This window comes from Nuphar pumila, chromosome 12, assembly GCF_984573655.1.
Source record: "Nuphar pumila chromosome 12, dmNupPumi1.hap1.1, whole genome shotgun sequence".
Classification (NCBI taxonomy): Eukaryota; Viridiplantae; Streptophyta; class Magnoliopsida; order Nymphaeales; family Nymphaeaceae; genus Nuphar; species Nuphar pumila.
In genome coordinates this window covers 101,174,513-101,194,514 of record NC_143260.1, presented here as the reverse complement: position 1 = coordinate 101,194,514, position 20,002 = coordinate 101,174,513, and the positions used below count along the sequence as shown (strand labels likewise).

The window sequence follows — 20,002 nt, the reverse complement described above, 5'->3', positions numbered from 1 at the left end:
AAAATGTGTACGTTTTGTATTTTTTGTCCCGAGTGACGCGCGGGACGTGCTATCAAACATACATACCCTTAGTGTTAACATATTTCTAGTTAACATGTTCTAGCTGTTCCCACTGGCAGCCCTTCGTTTTAATATTTGGATTCCTTTAAGAATTTAACACCATTCGGACCATATCCGACCAGGCGCTTCATCTCTCCCGCCATTGGGTAGAGAGAGAGAGAGAGGTGTGGTGATGATGATGACGGTGGCGGTTCGCGCGGCCAACGCTTGCTCCGTCCTCCGGCGCTCCCCGTCTCCGCCTTCCCTCCCCTGCCGCCACCGCTTCCTCTGGATCCGCCTTCGGAGGGGCGACCCCGCCCTAGGGTCCGCCTTTTCGGGGGACGACCGGAGGCGAGGGAACGGCGGCGGCGCCGTCGCCTCCTCCTCCTTCCGAGGACTCCGGCGCTGCTGCTCGACCCAGAGCCTGATCGCGGGCGTCATGGAGGAGCTCGAGGCCTTGGGCGTCTCGCGGAGAATTAGGGCTCGCGCGGGCGGAAAGTAAGGGATTTTCCCCCTTTTCTTGATCCTATTTGGTGAATTCTGTTTGATTCAGGATCGGTGGAAATGGTTTGAGATTTCGTGATTGATCGAGTTGCGGAATTAGTCCGGAATGTTTTGGTATTACTGTCTCCTTTTTTCTTTTTAAATTTTATTTGGGGGAAGCATATTGAATTGAATGCTGTGGGATTGGTTCGAAAACACATGCTTGTTTTTTTCTGATTTTCTGGGAAATGTGCGTTTTTCTGGATGTTTTTGTTGTTTGGAATTAATTCATGTGGAATTCGTGCTTAGTTCATGTTTTCTGAGGTATTCTTTTCGGTTTTTATGGATTTTTCGGTGTTTTTGTATGTGGTCTAGGTTTTCCTTCTCTTCATTCGTCAATTCTTGCTTCAATTATTTCTTGGCAAGTTTTTGCTTCTTCTTTCTGCGGTTCTTTTGGTTTTCTGTTCTTTTTTCCTTTCTTTTTACCACTCTGTATCTGTGTTTAATTTGATCATTTTATTAACAAGAATTTGGATTTATTTTATGGAAGAATAAGAGAAGAAAAAATAGTGCATAACATAGATCAGATTTGCAAGCTACCTGTTGATAGAAGCAAGCAATGTGAAGGTGCTGGGAAACAGTAAAAGCTTACCACCATTAAGACTTAGTAGGCATGTCTATCACTGGCGAATAAATTGGTTATGTGGGAGGGGTATATTGAGGTCATGGAGACATAGTTACTGGGTTCTCTTATTTGGTTCATGGTCTACAACCCAGTGCAACCATCATACATGGGTTCCTTACACCATATGGGAGTCTTTGGTATATTTGAAACGATGTTACCACGGTATATCAGGGAGACTGAGGACTTGGGAACTCAATTTTTCCAACATATGTCATTGTGACCTTTTCTTACAGTGTGGTGGTTTCTTGACTGTAGGACTCTTGGTTATAAATTCTAATAATAACATAAGACCGTAGCTGCCCACAAGGACTCCACACACCTGGATAGGTGGATTGACTTAAGGCATTCAAGCTGAAGGATGCCAAGAGTTCGTTACTTGGGATGTGTCCCTCTGGCCGCAAGGCCAAAGTAGCAGGCTCCTTAGTGGGTGAGCGGGGGGGGGGGGGATTTAACCACTTGGGGTGGGGCCATGCGGCAGGGTATCATTCTCTCCAAGCTCCATCACCTGGACTGGGGTTTCCCCTTGTTAAATATCAAAACATAGGTCATACCTTGTAATACGTTATAAATAAATAATTCAAACTTTGCACATATTATATTCTTTTAGCATTACTTGGTACTTCTACAAGGAAATACTAAGCACATGAGAATGTAATGACAAGTTATAATAACAAAATTATTAAGGCATTGTAGATCATTAATTAAACTTGTTAGTTACTACTTGCTACCTTAGATATTTAATTGTAGTTTGTAAGTAAATGGCAGATTATATAAATATATTTCTATTTGTGCTGATATAAATCATATAAACTAAAATACCTATATGACTATTCAAATTACTTAGGAGACCAATAATAATTAACCAGGTTAAATTGTCTATGTCAGGAATCCATCACTCAGGCACTGATTTATAGACCAAATAAGCTTGGTTGTAACCATGGGAACTTGTCAATTAGCAACACAAACAGTAGATTCAATGTTTGTAACTCTAGTATAAAAAAGGATAATGTCTAAAAATAAAATAAAAAATGGCTGCAGACTTGTTCACATATACATGCTCTAGAAGACTCTTAAAACTAAGATAGGATTGTGTAAGAAAAAAGGAAAGAACCATAGTTGCCAAAGCTGGAATTGGAATCGAGAAGTAGTACAGGAATCTAAACCTGGAAGAGATTGTTTCATATTTTCTGGAAGCGAGTAGGAAGCGGTATGAGAATCGTATAGGAAGTGGTATGAGAATCGTATAGGAAGTGATATGTGAAATTGTGTGAACATATGAATAGGCATTTGTGAAGGAATCATGATTCTTGAACATAGGAGTCAGAATCTTGAGTGAGTCATGATCCCCATTTGAGAGATTCAACATTCTTGTGCCAAGGAATTATAACTCCTAAACATGAGAATTGGGATTCCTAAGGAAATTGAGATTCCTAGTCATGGGAATCGAGATTCCCATATTATGGTGATCGGGGTTCTCATGACTGGGAAGCGGTCCTGTCAGATTCTTGATCACTTTTGTTTCTTGCTTCTTAGAATTGTGATCCCTACTTACACTAAGCATTTCAGATAGCTATGGAAAGAACCCAAAAACTTACTAGGACATGGCGATTGAGATGAGTATCAAGTGTGCGCTCATTCAAATATACTTTTTGTTCATTCTGTGATCTTTTTCCAACTAATAGTGAAATCTTGTTGGACGGTCAAGAAAGAATGCCCTCTATAGCAAGCATATATGGTTTTCCTCTCAAAAATTTTAAATGTGTATATCAAATTATCAATTTATGTATGTACGTGGATACATGGACATGCTACGTACATATACACTTAGCTATATCTGTCAATCCTGTTTAGTGCACTGGGCCATAGGTGTTCAAAAAATTAAACATGTTAAAACAGAGGGACATAATAAATTGTTAGCATGATTCTACTACGCGGGTTGAAAGGTGAATGATGTGCCTTGTTGCTTTTATAATGAGCTTGTAAAGTACACCAACACAAAAGCCAAAACAGGTGGCATATTATACAGTACCACATGGTAAAAATTTGCAAAAAGTTTATCATAAGTTATAAAAGACAACAATTTAAGAAAATAGTGGATCAGTCTAAGGCAAAAGGTTAAATGAAGTAATTAAAAATAGTAATTAAGGGCTTTTACTTTATCTAAAAAAATAGTAATTAAGGAAGTTAAAAAATTGACTTCAGATAAATAATTTGCATGGAAATTAGTAATTTTAACTATTTTATTAAGTTTAAATAAGATATTGAATGCCGATAACAAAAAAATACATTATTAACTGATGTTTTCCAAGGCAACTAACAGCAACTAGCTAGGAAAGATTTACCTATGATTTGAATTGGTAGTAACTGATGTTTTAAGAGATATTGAAAATCAAGCTTTTGTGTAAGTGAAAAGTCCCTAATGCAATGTCTCAAATGTAAGGGAAAATTAGTATTTTAGTGTAATGGAATAGGTGAATCTGCAAGAATCTATCTTCCATTTGTAAAGGGCAACAAAAGACGCTCTGCTTTGGTGCTTTGCGTTAGCAGAATAATCAGACTCAGACAAGTGGAGAACCCAAATTTTATATTCTTTAAAAGTCTAGAAAATCTTAACCAAAGGGTCTTTTTGACGTGAAACATGACATAAACCACCCTATTGTGGAAAACAAAGTGGCTGTGGCAGAAAAATGAAAAAAACTTGTAATGGTATTTCCAGTTTTATTGGTGTATATAAGATATCCCCTGTAGTTTTATACAATGCATTGATTGCATTCAATAAGTGTATATGGTTATGGGTCCGTATCATATTGAGTAGACTTAGTCACAAACAAGAAGAAAATTGGCTGCATTTAGGTGTCTTCTGCACTATGTGGGATTCTTAATTTAAATTTGATTATTTGAAGATATTAAAAGCACATTTATTTAAAATAAAATTACAGCAAGATGAGAACCATTTGAGTCGTTGAGAATTAGGTTCCACGAAGGAGCGGTGACCATTGGGGTTGATTGCCACATTATCAAAGAAAAGATGACAAGAACTTTCAATACTAGCCCATTCATTAGAAGAGAAGAAGTGATTTGTTGTCTTTAAAATGAGATGGGAAATTATGCCTGAATATTCTAATTGGCAAGCTAGCAGTGTGCAGGGTAGTTTTAAATTTGAAGAGAGTCCATCAGTTTGAACCAGAGTTACCAGAAGCGTCTAGGTAGGTGGGGAAGCGTGCTTCCTCAGAGCGCGCTTCGGAAGCGCGAAACGTCGTGCTTCCCATCACGCTTCCCCGCGCTTCCCCCATTTTTTTCAATTTTTTGTATTTTTTTATTTTTTATTTTTTTCGCTTCCCCCTCGCTTTCCGGTTCACTTCCTAGGTCGCTTCTGAGACGATTCCCGGTTCGCTCCTAAGTGGTCCCACGCTTCCCGCTTCCTAAAATTTTGAAAGTGCCTTTCTTCCCGCTCCCGCTTCCTGTATCGCTTCCCGCTCCCACTTCCTCAACTGGCAACCATGGTCTGAACATGGAATAGTACTTCCTTGATGCTGATTTTTGTCTAATATACAAGTTATGCTTGTGCATATGCCGAATAAATTGGTTTTCTTAGATTTTTTTTCTCATACCTATTACCATCAGAGTTGTGAACCTAATAGGGCTTGGAGTACACACGAAAAACTTTCATATCTTTCTCCCATAATCTTCCCCTTGTATAGAGGGGTTTTATAAGAAAAATGATAAATGATACTGAAGTCTTGGAAAATGATACGACTGACTACCTGTCTATACTTGAAAAAAAAACTGCAATTTGTAAACTTGGACTGTACTTTTTTGTTGTGTTATTTTTCTTTTTTTCTCTTTTTTTATTTGATTCTCAAAATATGCCACTACAATACTGCAACCGTGTCATCCATCGCAGATAAAGCAAGTATTTCCCATCAAGCCTGTCACCACTCGGAAATATTTTCTAAACAGTAGCATTTAAAGGGTCTTATGATCCATTAGTTCTACTTCTATTCCCTTATCATATCATATACACTTATTTTCTCATGTGTAAATGGACTGCCGGTCTTTGTCTGAATCAATATGTTCATTTTGTTAACTAATTACTTATTTTTTGTAGGATGGAATTGGTGGGCAGTAAGGATTTAGTTGAAGAGAAACTTGGAAAGCGTGTCTTGCAGAAGGGAGTATTGCTGGAATTTCGGAAAGATACTGAAAGGATTTTATTGGCAGTGGCTCTGAAGCCTGATGGAAAGAAAAACTGGATGGTGTCTGATCAGGTTCTCACTGGAAACAAGTACTGCAGGCTGTTCAATTGGTTGCCTTTTTGTTAGTGTTCTGGTTCTGTGTTTCATTTGAAAAATAATGTTCCTTCAATTAATAATTTACATTTTCTGCTTTGTACACCATGAAATTTAAATGCAGAATGGAATTACATCCTCTATAAAGCCCCAGCAGATCACATATATTGTTCCTGGTATTGAGGGTTTCGACCATTCAGAAATCTCTGACTTTATGCAGAAAACTGAGAGTCTCTTGGTGGGTATGTTCACTTATTTTGAATGGATTTTTTCTTTTCTTTTTGTTTTTCAGTGTTTTGTTTGACTAATTATTATCATTCAGGATCCTACTCTTATTGAATACGCTTGGGAGGAGTTGCGAGAGAAGAATAAGGCAGTGACTGCTGAAGAGCTAGCAGAGGTTCTCTTTTCCACAAAAAAACATTCTTTTTAACTTTTCCTATAAGTTAGCATTCTGATTCAAGCCTTTTTTATGCAGATCATATATGGCACAATGGAGCCTTTGGAAAGTTACTGTGCTCATCTTTTGCTCTCAAAGGATGAGATATACTTCAGTGTGTTGGAATCTAAAGGATACTGCCCTGTCTATCAGCCTCGCCCGGTGTGCCAGGTAAATTGTCCAATCAATGGTGGCAATCTTTGGCAGTGAAAGCTGTATATCATTTTATTCTGTGCTACATAAAATACAAGTATAAAACTAAGAAACAAGAAGTTAATGTCCTTCATTTGTTCCTTAATCCTTATGCATCATGAGTTTGAACCAAGGTTGCTAAACTAGGAAGCGGAAGCGGGAAACGATACAAGAAGCGAGGCATTTTAAAATTTATAGGATGCGAGAAGTGAAATATTAATTTTAAATCCAAATATGAATAAAAAATGAAGCAATTTGGTAACTGAATAGGAATCGAACAAGAAACAAATAAAAACTAAAATAAAATTGATCATTCTTATAATTCATGATTTTTCAGTAAGAGTTAATTTTTTGTTAAAATCTAACAATGATGGTTACCGATTCTAGAAAGTACATGGGAAGTGAGTGGAAGCGTGAGAGAAAATACATGAAAAACTTGAAAAGAAATGTGAAAAAAGCATATATCATGTGTGTGGGAAGCATAGACCATGTGTGTGAGAAGCATAGAAGAAGCGTGGGGGAATCGAGATTCCCATGATGTTTCGGAAGCAAGGAGTATCGTGCTTCTGAAGCGAGTTTCCAGGAAGCGCGCTTCCCACCCAGCTAAGAAGCTTCCGGTAACTCTGGTTTGAACCATAATCACAGATATTGTTCTCAGGATTTTCCCAGTAAGAGAAAATCTCATGATAAGTTGATTTTTTTTTGTTACTCAGGAAAAGTATCAACAAAATCTTGGTACATTTATAATTAAAATATAAAAAACATAAAACATTAAAAAACTATAAACATTATGATAATATCTTGGTAAAATTGCAATATATTGGAAGTAGGTGAGTTTTTTTAAATCTTGTAATAATGCTTGATTTACACATCCTATGAAATCTCACATAAATATCACGAGTTTTCAAAATCTTGGCTGTATTTGTGACACATCCTGCTACTCATGACCTTTTCCTTTTGCCCTTTCATTTTATCATATTACATAAATTTCTTCATTTTGTTTCAGCTTCCTCCATGAAGCAGTTTGTTTTAAACCTTCCAATTTGTACTATCAATTCATACAGCAACTTGTTCTATGTCTGATTTTTTTCATTCCTTATGTGAAGTATTATTTGTTTATTGTTTCTGCATGGTTGAAGCCTGAAAGTGTAGCTCAGCATTTTAGCTTTAGAATGACTCACAGAATGCTCCTGCTATAGTGCTTTTGTGTATATGCTTCCTAAAGCTTTCATTATTGAACAGTTTGATTATTGTTCTGCTCTTTTGCAAAATGCTTTTGTCTGCAAAATTTGGCTAGTTTTCTTGTTATGCTTGTCCAAACCACCATGCTTCAACTTGAGGTTTGTGTGCATTTTAGTTATTCATTATGGTTTTTTTCAGTCTGCAGTGTACCTTTTTGTCGTTCATCAACATTGACATATTTCCCTCTTTAGGACTTTCAAGTTGGGTGTCTTATGATTCTCTATAATTTATATGAGCTAAATTGCATTGTAGTTTGATGAGCAAGGTTTCCTTTCCTTTTCTTTTGTGCCCAGTGTTTTATCTGTTCTTCATCTTGTTTGAAATTTCGGTTTGCTTTCTGAAATGCAAATTATCCTAGTTTTGAGTGAAACCTGGCTGGCTACTCCTTATCATCGATGTGTCCTATATGTGGTTTGACATGTGCTGTAGGATTGTTGTGTTGGTTTCCTGGTTGGAGTGGTGGCGGTGCATGCTACTTCTCCAATTGTTTGTATGATGAATACTATAATTCTTTGTTTCATGAGTGATTTCTATGCGAACATCATTCTATTGAATCTCGAAAAAACAGGTAGAAGAACTTCTCCTTTGGAAGCATTCTAAGGAAGCCACTGAGAAAGAGCTTCAAGAATTTGTTCAATTATTAAGGTCTGCAAAGATGATGCCTCCAGGGTCTAAACCTGCCAAGTGCTTTTGGACATCAGAAGAAAAAATCTGTAATAGAATTGAAGCTCTAGAAGCTTATGCTATTGATAGATGCAGGAATGATGAACAAAAGAAAATGGCTGGCAATGTAAGCTCATTCATCTGATTCTAATGTTATGATCTACAGGATATTTCTGATGTGTTAGCTAAGTTTGAGCAACTCTGTCAATTTTGATAGATCCTGAAAGCTATGGGGCTACCAAAAGCTTCTGATGCTGCTGTAGATCTACTGATTGGTATTGGATACTTCCCTGTCCATATAAATCTTGAACTTCTGAAGCTCAATGTCCGCACAGAATATTCTGAAGAGATCTTGTTGGTTGCTGATAAAATTTTGTCTCTTCCTCCTGATCCAGATAAGGTTAGCTTCTGGAACTTTTCCCAGATGATTGGCATGTTACATCAACTCAATCATATACCTGTTTTTTTTTCTTTTTCCTTCCAGATGATTCGTAAGGACCTTACATTCTTAAAAGTCTATGCAATCGATGTTGATGAAGCTGATGAGGTAGCTAGGCTGTGAGATTATGTTTGTTGGAAGGAGTTATATTTCCCTGTGAAGTTTTTTGGTTGTAGTTTGGTTTCCTAAATCAGTATCTTTTAATTGCATCTTTTGTGTTGATGCAGCTAGATGATGCATTAAGTGCAGAGAGGATGCAGGATGGCCGAATCAAAGTCTGGATTCATGTTGCTGATCCAACATGCTTAATAGAACCTCAGAGCATAATAGACAAGTATGTGGGAGATTTGTTGAGCTTAAGTTTTTATTTGCAATCGCAACCCGATTCTAAATTTTGCTTCTGATCCTCTGTAGGGAAGCAATGAAAAGAGGAACTTCAATTTTTTTGCCGACCGCCACCTTTCCCATGTTTCCTGAAAGGCTTGCTATGGAGGGCATGAGTTTGAAACAAGGACATGTCTGCAATGCTGTGAGCGTATCTGTTATATTACGTGAAGATGGCAGGTAGGTTGTAAAGATTCCATCTTTGCCTTACATAGATTGTCATATGTAATATTTATACTATACTAGAATGCGCTCATGACATGGTTTGTTTTTTATATATGCTTTTGAAGCATTGCAGAATACCAGGTTCAGAACTCTATTATCACACCTACCTACATGTTAACATACGAGAGTGCATCTGAGTTACTTCATCTGAACTTGGAGGAAGAAGCAGAACTTAAACTTCTATCTGAAGCTGCTGCCCTTCGCTTTCACTGGCGTCTTCGGCAGGTTGCTTGTTACTCCTCATTTTATTATTTTTTTGTGAACACTGAGCAGGTGTTAAAAGTGGTGATTGAGCAGTGTTTCAAGGCCCTGTGAACCGAACTGGTTCTTGTTTCATTTGACTTGTTTTGATTATTTTGAGTTCAGCAGTTGTATAGCATGGATGAACTGATGGCTCGGTTCACTCCAGTTACCTGGGACTCTTGGTTATTCACCTCGTCTTACATAGAGTTGGAAGAGATTGGCACGATTTGGGTGAACTGATGACTTGGTACAAGTCATTCTCCATGATTCTGCAGTAGGTCTATTGTATCCAAGAGTTGCTATTAGTTTTGAAGTCATGAATGACCATGTATATTAGGATTCTGTAAAGCATGGAACATTTGTGATTTGTGTTCCTCATTTCTGCTGGGTTTCTTTAAAAACAACAAAGATGCCCTCTGAATACGAGACATCTTAATCACAAGTCTTTCTCCCTGGTTTAAAGTCATGGAATAATTGTAATCCAAGAGCTTCTACTGGTTTTGAAGTCATGAAGATACATGACATGGTCATGACATGCTGATTTATATTGGGATTCTGTATAGCATGGAACTTTTGCAATTTGTGCTCCTTTATTTCTTCTTGGGATTCTTTAAAACCATTAAAGATGCCTTTCTAAATATCAGATCCCTTTGTCAGACGACAACAATTCAATAAAACCATTTTGTGTTCAATGTTTGGCCAGTTAGAAGCTTCAGTCTTATTGATGATGGCTTCCCTAAGACACTGTAAAGCCAAAGACTCTCTTTATAGTTTCTCCTGATCCTGTAGTATCTGGACAGCCTCCAAAAAGGACCTATTGACGAATATTTGTACATTGAGGGCATAGCAGGGTTACCGGAAACTCTACTTACATGTGGGAAATATAATGAAACAAGCGGAAATACAATAAAGAACCCAATAAGGGTTAACAAGAATACAAAAGAAGTGCACAAACACTAGTCCACCAAGGGACAATATAATATCCAAGAGAGAGCAATCACAAAAGCACTATAAGTGCACACAAGAGCCACTATGGGCAAACACAAATATAAAAAATATGTATATTTCACTTGGAAATGCTTAGAAAAGCATTGAGAATACAAAGGGAAAAAAAACTATTTATAATACAAGAGAGAAGGAGAGTGAATGGGGGCAGCCCAACTAGTTGTTGGGCTGCCCCAACTGCCATATTACAAAAATAATATAAAAACAAAAAGAAATAAAATAAAATAAAAAAGTAAAAATCAGCCCCTACTAGGCCGACACCTATTACATGAGTAAAAAGACTGAAATACCCTTTATGGGTATTTCAGTTTACATAGAACAATATATATATATATATATATATATATATATATATATATATATATATATATATATATATATATATATATATATATATATATATATATATATATATATATATATATATATATTTATATATATATATACAGCATAATTTAACAGGAAACCCATTTCCTAGGAAACTGTTTCCAAAACCAGAAATCGAGCATTTCTGAAACTTGTGCGAAACTTCTAAAGATTCGTGGGAAACCTGTTTCCCATTGAGTGAGAAACCCGCTTCATATTACATAGGAAATCTATCTACTTTCTATGGTATACTTGTTTCCTTTCTTTAGGAAACATGTATTCCATACATTTCTTGCATGTTTTCCTTAAATAAAAATTGTCTTTTTTCAATAGAAAATTGAGATGTGTTATTAAAAAATCTTGATTATTTAGAAAACTAAATTTTCTTATTTCACAATTCTGCCTAAACGTGCATTGCTTTTGAATAGTTTATTTATGATGTTTAATATTTTATTAAAAGTAAGCTGGGTATGGACTTTGTTATATAAAAATATAACCATTTTTATAGTTGTTCTATACTTTTAGTCATTGTAATCATATATTTCATAAAAAATTAATTTTATTATTTTTACTCATTATCATAATATTAATAAGGAAGAAATAGACTTTTAATATTCTTCATGCATATTGTCAATATTTTCATTTTTGCTACACACACACATACATACATACATATACATATGCATATATATGTTTTATTTATATCACGTTTTTCTGTTTCTCATGGACTTTAGAAAGTCTTGGTTCCGTTTCATGTTTCCCATCCTGGCAACCTTGGTGCATAGGCCTGGAGAAAGTAAAAGTTAAGCATCTGAAATGACCAAAAATATATTTTTAGATAAGGGACAAGATAGCAGAAATATGCAACAGTTAAAACCTTAGAAGTGGGACCTATGCTATTTTGAAAGTGAGGGTGATGATATTCTTTTTGTTGGAAATTAGGCACAAAAATTGTAGTCATTCCAAGATTAATTACAATGCTGATGATCATACACATCGCGTATGTGTCTTTTAGTCATGCTATAAATATCATCAAAATGAGTTTGTACTGGAGATTATGAAAATAACTGAGTTCCTGCACTTTTGCATTGTCAATAAACTCTGCTACTGATCCATCCTATATCTAATGGATTTTATTGTATCGCTCTTCTCTACCTAGTGCCATTTTCACTGTTCACCCAAGAAGGTTAACAAATCATAAAAATTACAGGGTGCAATTGACACAACAACAATAGAATCACGTGTGAAGGTGACAAATCCAGATGATCCAGAGCCTTTAATTAATTTGTATGTTGAAAATCAGTCATCACCAGCTATGCGTATTGTCTCAGAGATGATGATACTTTGTGGGGAGGCTATAGCCTCGTTTGGTTGCAGCAACAACATTCCTCTACCATACAGAGGACAGCCTCAATCAAACATACCTGTTTCTGCATTTGCACATCTTCCTGAAGGACCTGTCCGGAGCTCAGCATATGTTAAGATACTGCGAGCTGCAGAAATGAACTTCAGAATTCCGATACGTCATGGAGTTCTTGGTCTTTCTGGATATGTGCAGTTTACTTCTCCCATACGAAGATACCCTGATCTTCTTGCTCACTACCAGGTGTGCGTTCTTTCCTCTGTATTTTTTGTGACCACTTAGTTACATATTGAATTTCATGCCTCTGGCTTTGGCATCTGAATTGACCGTTTTTAGTATAGAATGTGAAGTTGTAGACTTTTCAAATTGATTAACAGCCACTAAGCTTTCAAAAGCGAAGTGTTTCACATTTTGCAATGCCTTTACTAATTATCTGGGTCTCAAAAGTGAAGTGTTTCAGATTTTACAATGACTTTGCTAAGGACCGGGGGATCTCAAAAGGGAGTGCTGAAACATTTATGCATATCCTGGACATACTTCAACTAATGTCAATGTTTCTTCATCATTTTAATCATTTCCTTGTGTTGTGCTTGCACTTCTCCTCTAAACTATAATTTTCTATGAAAAGACGCCAAGTATTTAACTGTTTATCCTTCTGTACTTGTTTATTTTCATCACATTGTTTCACATTCTTCATGCCTATAGTATTGATTGCCCTTTATATGCAGGTGAAAGCTTTTCTAAGAGGAGATTCTCCACCTTTTTCAGCTGGTCAGTTGGAAGGGATAGCAGCCATCATAAATATTCATGTCCGAGTTGCTAAAAAGTTGTCTACTAATAGTTTACGGTATTGGTTGTTGGAATTCTTGAGGCAACAACCTAAGGACAGGAAATATTGTGCCTTGGTGCTTAGATTTATCAAAGATCGTTTGGCAGCATTGCTTTTGGTGGAGGTATACGTGTCTCCATGTTACCTTTACGATTACTCTTTTCTTTTTTTAAGGAGAATTGCTGCCTCTTTTGGCATTCATGATGGTTCCATCGAAAATAAGCTGTCAAATAGTGATGAAAGGTTGTTTTATTTATATCAAGTCATCATGTATTCGAGTTACTGATTAAACAGTTGTCTTGCTCATCATTTTTCATATGATACTGATTTTGAGAACCATGGCTGGTTTGGAGTTAGGACTCAATGATGCATGTGATTGGTTTTACTTGGCACCAACTAAATTCTCTTGAAAGTCCATAAATTGTGCATTAGACTCATTCAGGGAAATTAATTTGGAGTTCATTCTTGAATCATGTGTGTTTTGTTTGACCAATTAACTTTGACTTAGCTATTGTAATGAAACAACCGGAAATACAAAAGAGATCCCAGTAAGGATCAACACAAATACATAAGGAGTGCACAAGCACTGATTCACCAAGAGATAATACAAAGTGAGAGCAATCTCAAGAACATTACACACATACACAATTAGCCACTATGGGCATACACAACACAATGTAAAAATATAGAATTTCACTATGAAATGCTTAGAAAAGCATTGAGAATACAAGGGGATTTATCCCCTGTTTATAATACAAGAGAGAGGTAAGGGGGCAGCCCAACTAGACATTGGACTAGCCCCCAATGGTCATATTTATGACGTTGGGATCAGCCCAATGTCTATTTGGGCTGCCCCAACAGTCACAAAGCACAAAAAATAAAAAGAAAGGAAATAAAAGAAAAAAGAGAAACAAGCCTCTAATAGGCTGACACCTATACAAGGGTGAAATGACTGAAATACCCCTGATAGGTATTTCAGTTTACATGAAATAGAAAAACAGAATATATATATATATATATATATATATATATATATATATATATATATATATATATATATATATATATATATGTAGACATAATTTAACAGCTATGTGGGCTTGAGTTATCCAAGTAAGATTTTTGCTTGGTGCAAGTCACCAATACAATCGTATGAGTTTGCAATGTAGTTTTCATGACCATGTGACTTGACTCTGATCTGGTTTGATGGAGTTGCAATCTGTGTTTTGATATTATGAGTTTTGACATTATAAGTTGCTGTGCATTTTCAGTAGATTAAAAGTTAAACCACATTCATGTATCCTTTAAAGCATTGACTGTCAGATGGAGATCTGCTGCAAGTTTTCCAATATACCTTTAGGCATGAACTATTGAAATTGCAAATATCTGAGTGGTATGATACATGTTGAATAAACTAAGAAAAGAGTCAGACCATTAAGAGCTTGCAGAAATAGTACACACTCATGACAGGATGTGGGATGACCTTGGTCTTAGATAGAAGTTGATGGAGAAACAATAGAAGGTTGACCCTCATATCATTTTTACAGATATCACGATATTTTGCAAATATTATGATCTCATCACAATGTAATAAAAGAAATTGTAAAAAGAAAATAGTGATATTTTCAACAAATAGTAACTTAAAAAAGTATTTTGTTATTTATTGCAATATTTTGAAGAAACCTTTTTGTCTATTTTACTTTTTATGTACTGTACAATATGATCTCTTTTATTATTCCTTTTTTTATATTTTCAAAAACTTCTCTAGCTTTTCTTAACACTTCTGCAAAAGAAAAATATCAAAACTTGATCTTTTTATTATTTTGTATTATTTCTCTTTTTTCCTGAGTTTTCTGTGAGACTACACATCGTCTCGGAAGCGACCTAGGAATCGAAACGAAAGCGAACCAGGATTCAAAGGTGAAACGAAGAGGAAAGCGGGATTCGAGCGAGAAGCGAATAGGAATCAAACAAGATGTGAAAATGAAATTATATTTATAGCCTTTGAAATATGTAACAATTCTAATGGAACATTTTCATTTAAAAACCTCATACCAGAACATATTAACCACAAATCCAAGCAAAATGCGCAATCACATAGCAAATTTGGAACTGCATTAAAGAGAGATTCAAACGCACCCACTACAAGAAAACAGAAAAAACACCACCCAAAAATTTACCTAACAAAATGTGCATCTCAAAAAAACAACTAGTGACTTGAATTGGGTATTTTGCAATATAGATATGAGCATCAACATTGGTAGGGGTGCACAACGAGCCGAGCTAACCTGAGCTCGGCTCGGGCTCGGATTTTTTAAGCTCGGTGCGAGCTTGTTTGTGAAGATAAACAAGCCGAGTTTGAACATCAAACCAGGCTTGGCCTAGATAAACGAGTCCAACTTGATCAAGGCACTATGCTCAAAAAAGCTCAATTAGGCTCAGGCTCAGCCTGGTATTATATATTTATTAGTTTGCCATGTGATAAAAAAATTTATTTTTGCCTTAATGGGTAGGGTTATTGCTTTTTATCAAAAAGTGATTAAAGTTGTTCTGACCAGAGTTACCAATCGAGGAAGCGGGAGCGGAAAGCGATACGGGAAGCGGGAGCGGGAAACGAGGCACTTTCAAAATTTTAGGAAGCGGGGAAGCGTGGGACTACTTAGAAGTAAATTCCGAACCGTCTCGGAAGCGACCTAGAAAGCGAACCGGAAGCGACCTAGGAAGCGAACCGGAAGCGAGGGGGAAGCGAAAAAAATAGAAAAAATGGGGAAGCATGGGGGAAGCGCGCTTCCCATAAATGTGAAGTGTGTTTTTCATAAAAGGGAAACGTGCTTCCCATAAAAGGGAATCATTTATGGGAAGCATGCTTCCCAAAAAAGGGGGACGCTTTCCCTCACGCTTTGGAAGCGCGACGTTTCCCGCTTTCGAAGCGCGCTTCGGGGAAGGGCGCTTCCCCTTTTATCTAGGCGCTTCCGGTAACTCTGGTTCTGACGATGTAGCTTTGCACTTAATATGTTTACCTTCTTTTTGTCCTTTGTATCAGAAAAGGACAACCTACCTTTTATATAGCTTTCTTTGTCCTTTATATTAGGAAAGGACGGCCTACCCTAGTGGGGAGGCCTTGTACCCGCCTCGTATGAGGTGGTGGGTTCAATTCTCACCCCTTCAAAATTTAAAATAATTTTTTTTTGTGAAATACGGTCAAGCTCGACTCTACTCGAGCTCGGAACCGAACTGAGCCTGGACAGTGTAGTTCAAGTTCGACTCTGAGCTCGAGCCGAGTTCGATCATATGTATTTCTGGCCAAGCCGAGCTTGAACAGCTCAAGCTTGGCTCGTGTGCACCACTAAGCATTGGGTTGAAATACAAGCAGTCATCAAGAGAGAGAGAGGGCATACTTGAGGACCCCCATGGTTGTCGAAGATTGTCAGTTGTTGGAGATTGTCGAAGTCACCGGAGAGCACATGAGAGAGCACTGCCACAATCCTTAAAAACTCGAAAAACCTCCCCATTTCTGTTTGGTGCCTTTTAACATAACTTTTATGAAGGACAATTTTGCCCTTTCAAAAACATAATGCTTTTTATTTTTTTGGTAAAAAAAAATTAAGTATGGGGAAAATTGTCCAAATCCCCAAATACAAGAAAACATGATTCTCGCAGTTGGAATCAGGTTTCCCTAGAGAGAAGCTCGCTTCCCATTTAAAAAGTGTGTTTTCCTGAACATTTCGAAAGCACCGCGTTTTGCGCTTCCAAAATACATTTCGGGAAGCACGCTTCTCCATGCTTCCTAGCGCTTCCAGTAACCCTGGTCTTGCATAGACGGCGGAACTGACAATGATGGTATTGGGGTTTATCCAATAATATATCTTAAAAGAGATCTATGTGATGCTTACTTTTCTACAGACCAGTGCTCTATATTTTTTGGAGATAAATATGCTTGATATCTGAAATTGATTGATTTATCCTTTTAAATGACCAAAGTATTCAGTTGTCTCTTAATGCATGAAACTTTGCTCTTTATTTTAGAAATTTCCATACATGTCCATGTGTTGGATACCTCGTTCACCGTTTGGGCCTGTTCATTTTTGTTCATTTAATGAAACTTTTTGTTCTGCCTTGGCGTACTGAGAATATGTGGTTCTCAAGACTGAAAAAATATTTGAAGGCTTTTTTCATGAAATCTTGTTGAATTTTCTATAAGATTATACTTTCTGTAAACCTTCTGTTGAATAATATTATAGCGATTTATTTCTGGCAGATTGGAATTCAGACATCTGCTTCAGTATCAATAGGGGTGCAGATTGGGGATGAGATAGTGGTTCAAGTTGAGGAGTCGCATCCCCGTGATGATATGCTCACTGTTAAGGAAGTTTAGAATATCTTCCATCATGTTTCATGACATTGCTTCATCAGCACGTCTGCTTGGCAGCCTATCTAGCAGTAAAATGGAAAAGTTGAGGTACTACCTTTTTGCATATTTGAGTTAAAGACACTTTATGATGGTCTGATCCATTGCAATTGGTAATTTCTGTTTTCCTAAAATTTCATAAATCCTTAAGCATGCTGCAATTCCAGGAATTTTTTGGATATTTTGCAACATCGTTTGTGTCAAGGAAAATATGGAGTTGCTTGATTTTAGGCTTTCCTGCCAATAAGAAATTCTAAATTTCAAGAAATGTTTAGTGTGTGATAGCATCAAGATATGCTCATAGAGAAAGATCAGAATATCCTAAGCATTTGAAAATGACAAATATCCATTTCAGTTTATTGGAACATGCAGTGACACTGCATATAACATGAATTATATTCTAATATGCTGTCCATTTAATACTGTGAGCTGATGCCTTCAGTTTTTCTATCTGTACTAAGTTGAAAAATGGTGGATGAAGAATCCTGAGAATGACAGTATGGAAAATTCTCTCTTTTGTGATTCTTTCATCTGTTTTTCTCATATCTTTTGATTTTATAGGCTTCCCTCATTGATGCTTTTAGCTGTCACCATAAAAATATTTTGCCACACAAATGCAGCAGGTCATTTGATGATATGTCTTCAAGGTTGAGTGGCATTATATCATTCCAAATACATGTGAGACTGGAGATCATTTGCAGGGGTTGTTTCACCAACTTTGCACAAATTACAAAACCTGGAATCTGGCTATTTCCATTGAACTTTTTTGTATTTTCTTGCACAGTTTTGGTTTAAATAACTCTTTAACATATTAGAGTCACTGTTTGTGTTGATCCATGTCAATCCAGGCAATCTTCACTGGCTGTCGGAAGTAATTCACCTTTTGCCCGCAAGACAAAACGTTTTCTGCATAATTAGTTGACTGCTGCGGAGTTCTTTGAATTGCTGTAATAGCCTTGGCAGATGGGAACCATTCCTTACAAAGCATCCACATGTCAGTTGGCATACAAGCGGTTGTAGTTTTTAATGAGCTTCTTGTGATTGCCAGACCTGCTGGGCTTGAGAGTTAATATTCAAATGGATATCATTTTCATGAACATGGGATGAAGTAAGCAGCCATTAGTCTGTTTACAAATGCAGTCTGGAAATTTTGATAAACCTGGATATCAGGAACATGCATGGGGTTGGCGACATCCTGAAATGGGTGACGTCGATTCTGGCAGATCTTGTACGCTGATCATTCTTGCAGTTTTGTTCTTTTCTGGTTCCATCTATCAGTTTGGAAATTCCGGCCCGAGTCCTGTTCGCAAATGGGTTGAGATGTAATTGAATAATATTGTTGAAATGTAAAAGATATCCTCACCTCTCTGCTTCCATTGTAATGGAGGCCTGCAAAATTTTACGAGGGTGCATTGTCAGATATGGGATCAGCCAAGTGATGGATTCTGCTGGCTCTGTAGTCAGCTTGATATCTTAGGTTAAGACTCTGTTTGGACGCTGATACTTGGAGGGAGTTAATGCATTTGGAAAGTGGCAGCTGCCAAGTGCCAAATTCTGTATTTGGCAGCTGCCACCTCTAAGTGGTGGTAGTCACCAAATCCAAGATTTATACACGGGAGATTATCTCACTTCACATAAACTTCTATCCCAGGCTCCCAGCTGCCAGTTTCCAGCATGCACCAAAGGAGTTTGACCAAGTTTCCACCAAATGCATAAACTGGTATTTCAGTTACCAGTTCCCAAGCATAGCCTAAAAGGTTCGGGTATAAATGGGTTGGATTTTAAACAAACTCATTTTTTAATTGGGTTGAATATTATCTTTTGCCGAGGCTGTATATTAATAAACTCTGTTAAAAAACCTTGTATATAGGGTAGGGGCAGTTGCCTACCCCATGCTTACAGCCAGTTTACTGAATTTTTAAAAGGTTTTTAAAGTTTTTTTTTTTTAATCTGATCATACAGATGCGTTCTACATGCTTGATTTTATAGGAATGGACTCTTGGATCATCCTATTTTGACTTGCAGGCAGGTTTTTATAAGGTTTGAAAATGGTTTACAAATTTCATAAATATTCAAGCCAAAAAATCATGTTTTTTCATGATCTAAGTGTGGATGTCTAGCAAATTAACTATGTCGAACACATCAGAAGGGCCAGATTTGGAAAAAAAAAAAACACCCCAAAAACTGGCTTTTGTTCGTGGTAGGCTTCTAATTTGATAGGCATCTACTCTCCACTCATAGATTGTTATTGTAAAACGCACCAAAATTTAAAGACGACATTACTTGAAAGCTAATGAATTATGGGTGCGTTTGATGACCTGAGATCTGAGGTGGCAGTGTCTTGCTGATGTGTTCTGAGGAGCCATCAAACGTTGCATATCAGATCCTACCTTAGGTGTGGGGCTTAAGATCCTCGGGTCGAATATCTGAGCAGATAGGATCCTCAGGTCTAATATCTGAGCAGATCCAGATTAGAAGGATTTAAACACTTTCAAACCCATTAATTTAAAATGAAAAATACATGAACATCGTGTGATAGTTGAAAATAAAGGAAAATGAAGAAGTTGAAAAAAAAATCCTTGAAATAATGCTACTGATATTTACATAAAGATAGGGATGTAAACAGTTTGGGTTAGAATCGGATGTGGCCAATACCATATTTGACAAATCGGATGTTGGCTAAACGGATTTGAATTCCGATGGTGAAA

The 20,002-nt window shown here is 36.8% G+C and overlaps 1 protein-coding gene across 1 annotated transcript; it reads left to right on the top strand.

Annotated features, from left to right (window-relative positions):
* The first annotated feature begins 161 nt into the window (after nt 1-161).
* Nucleotides 162-18,653, top strand: EMB2730 (Ribonuclease II/R family protein). The gene is made up of 15 exons (XM_089983771.1): nt 162-537; nt 5,316-5,475; nt 5,621-5,734; nt 5,819-5,896; nt 5,975-6,106; nt 7,938-8,159; nt 8,250-8,432; nt 8,517-8,579; nt 8,699-8,805; nt 8,886-9,035; nt 9,146-9,305; nt 11,905-12,300; nt 12,786-13,010; nt 17,145-17,345; nt 18,143-18,653. Exons 1-14 carry the CDS (start codon nt 233-235, stop codon nt 17,259-17,261), a joined length of 2,412 nt encoding a protein of 803 aa, XP_089839897.1. The 5' UTR covers nt 162-232; the 3' UTR covers nt 17,262-17,345; nt 18,143-18,653.
* The last annotated feature ends 1,349 nt before the right edge of the window (nt 18,654-20,002 follow it).

Coding starts and splice junctions, on each gene's coding strand:
- EMB2730 (XM_089983771.1), top strand. CDS start 233: ATGATGATGACGGTGGCGGTTCGCGCGGCCAACGCTTGCTCCGTCCTC. Junction 5,476..5,620: donor ACTGGATGGTGTCTGATCAG/GTTCTCACTGGA, acceptor ATTTAAATGCAG/AATGGAATTACATCCTCTAT. Junction 9,306..11,904: donor TTCACTGGCGTCTTCGGCAG/GTTGCTTGTTAC, acceptor TAAAAATTACAG/GGTGCAATTGACACAACAAC.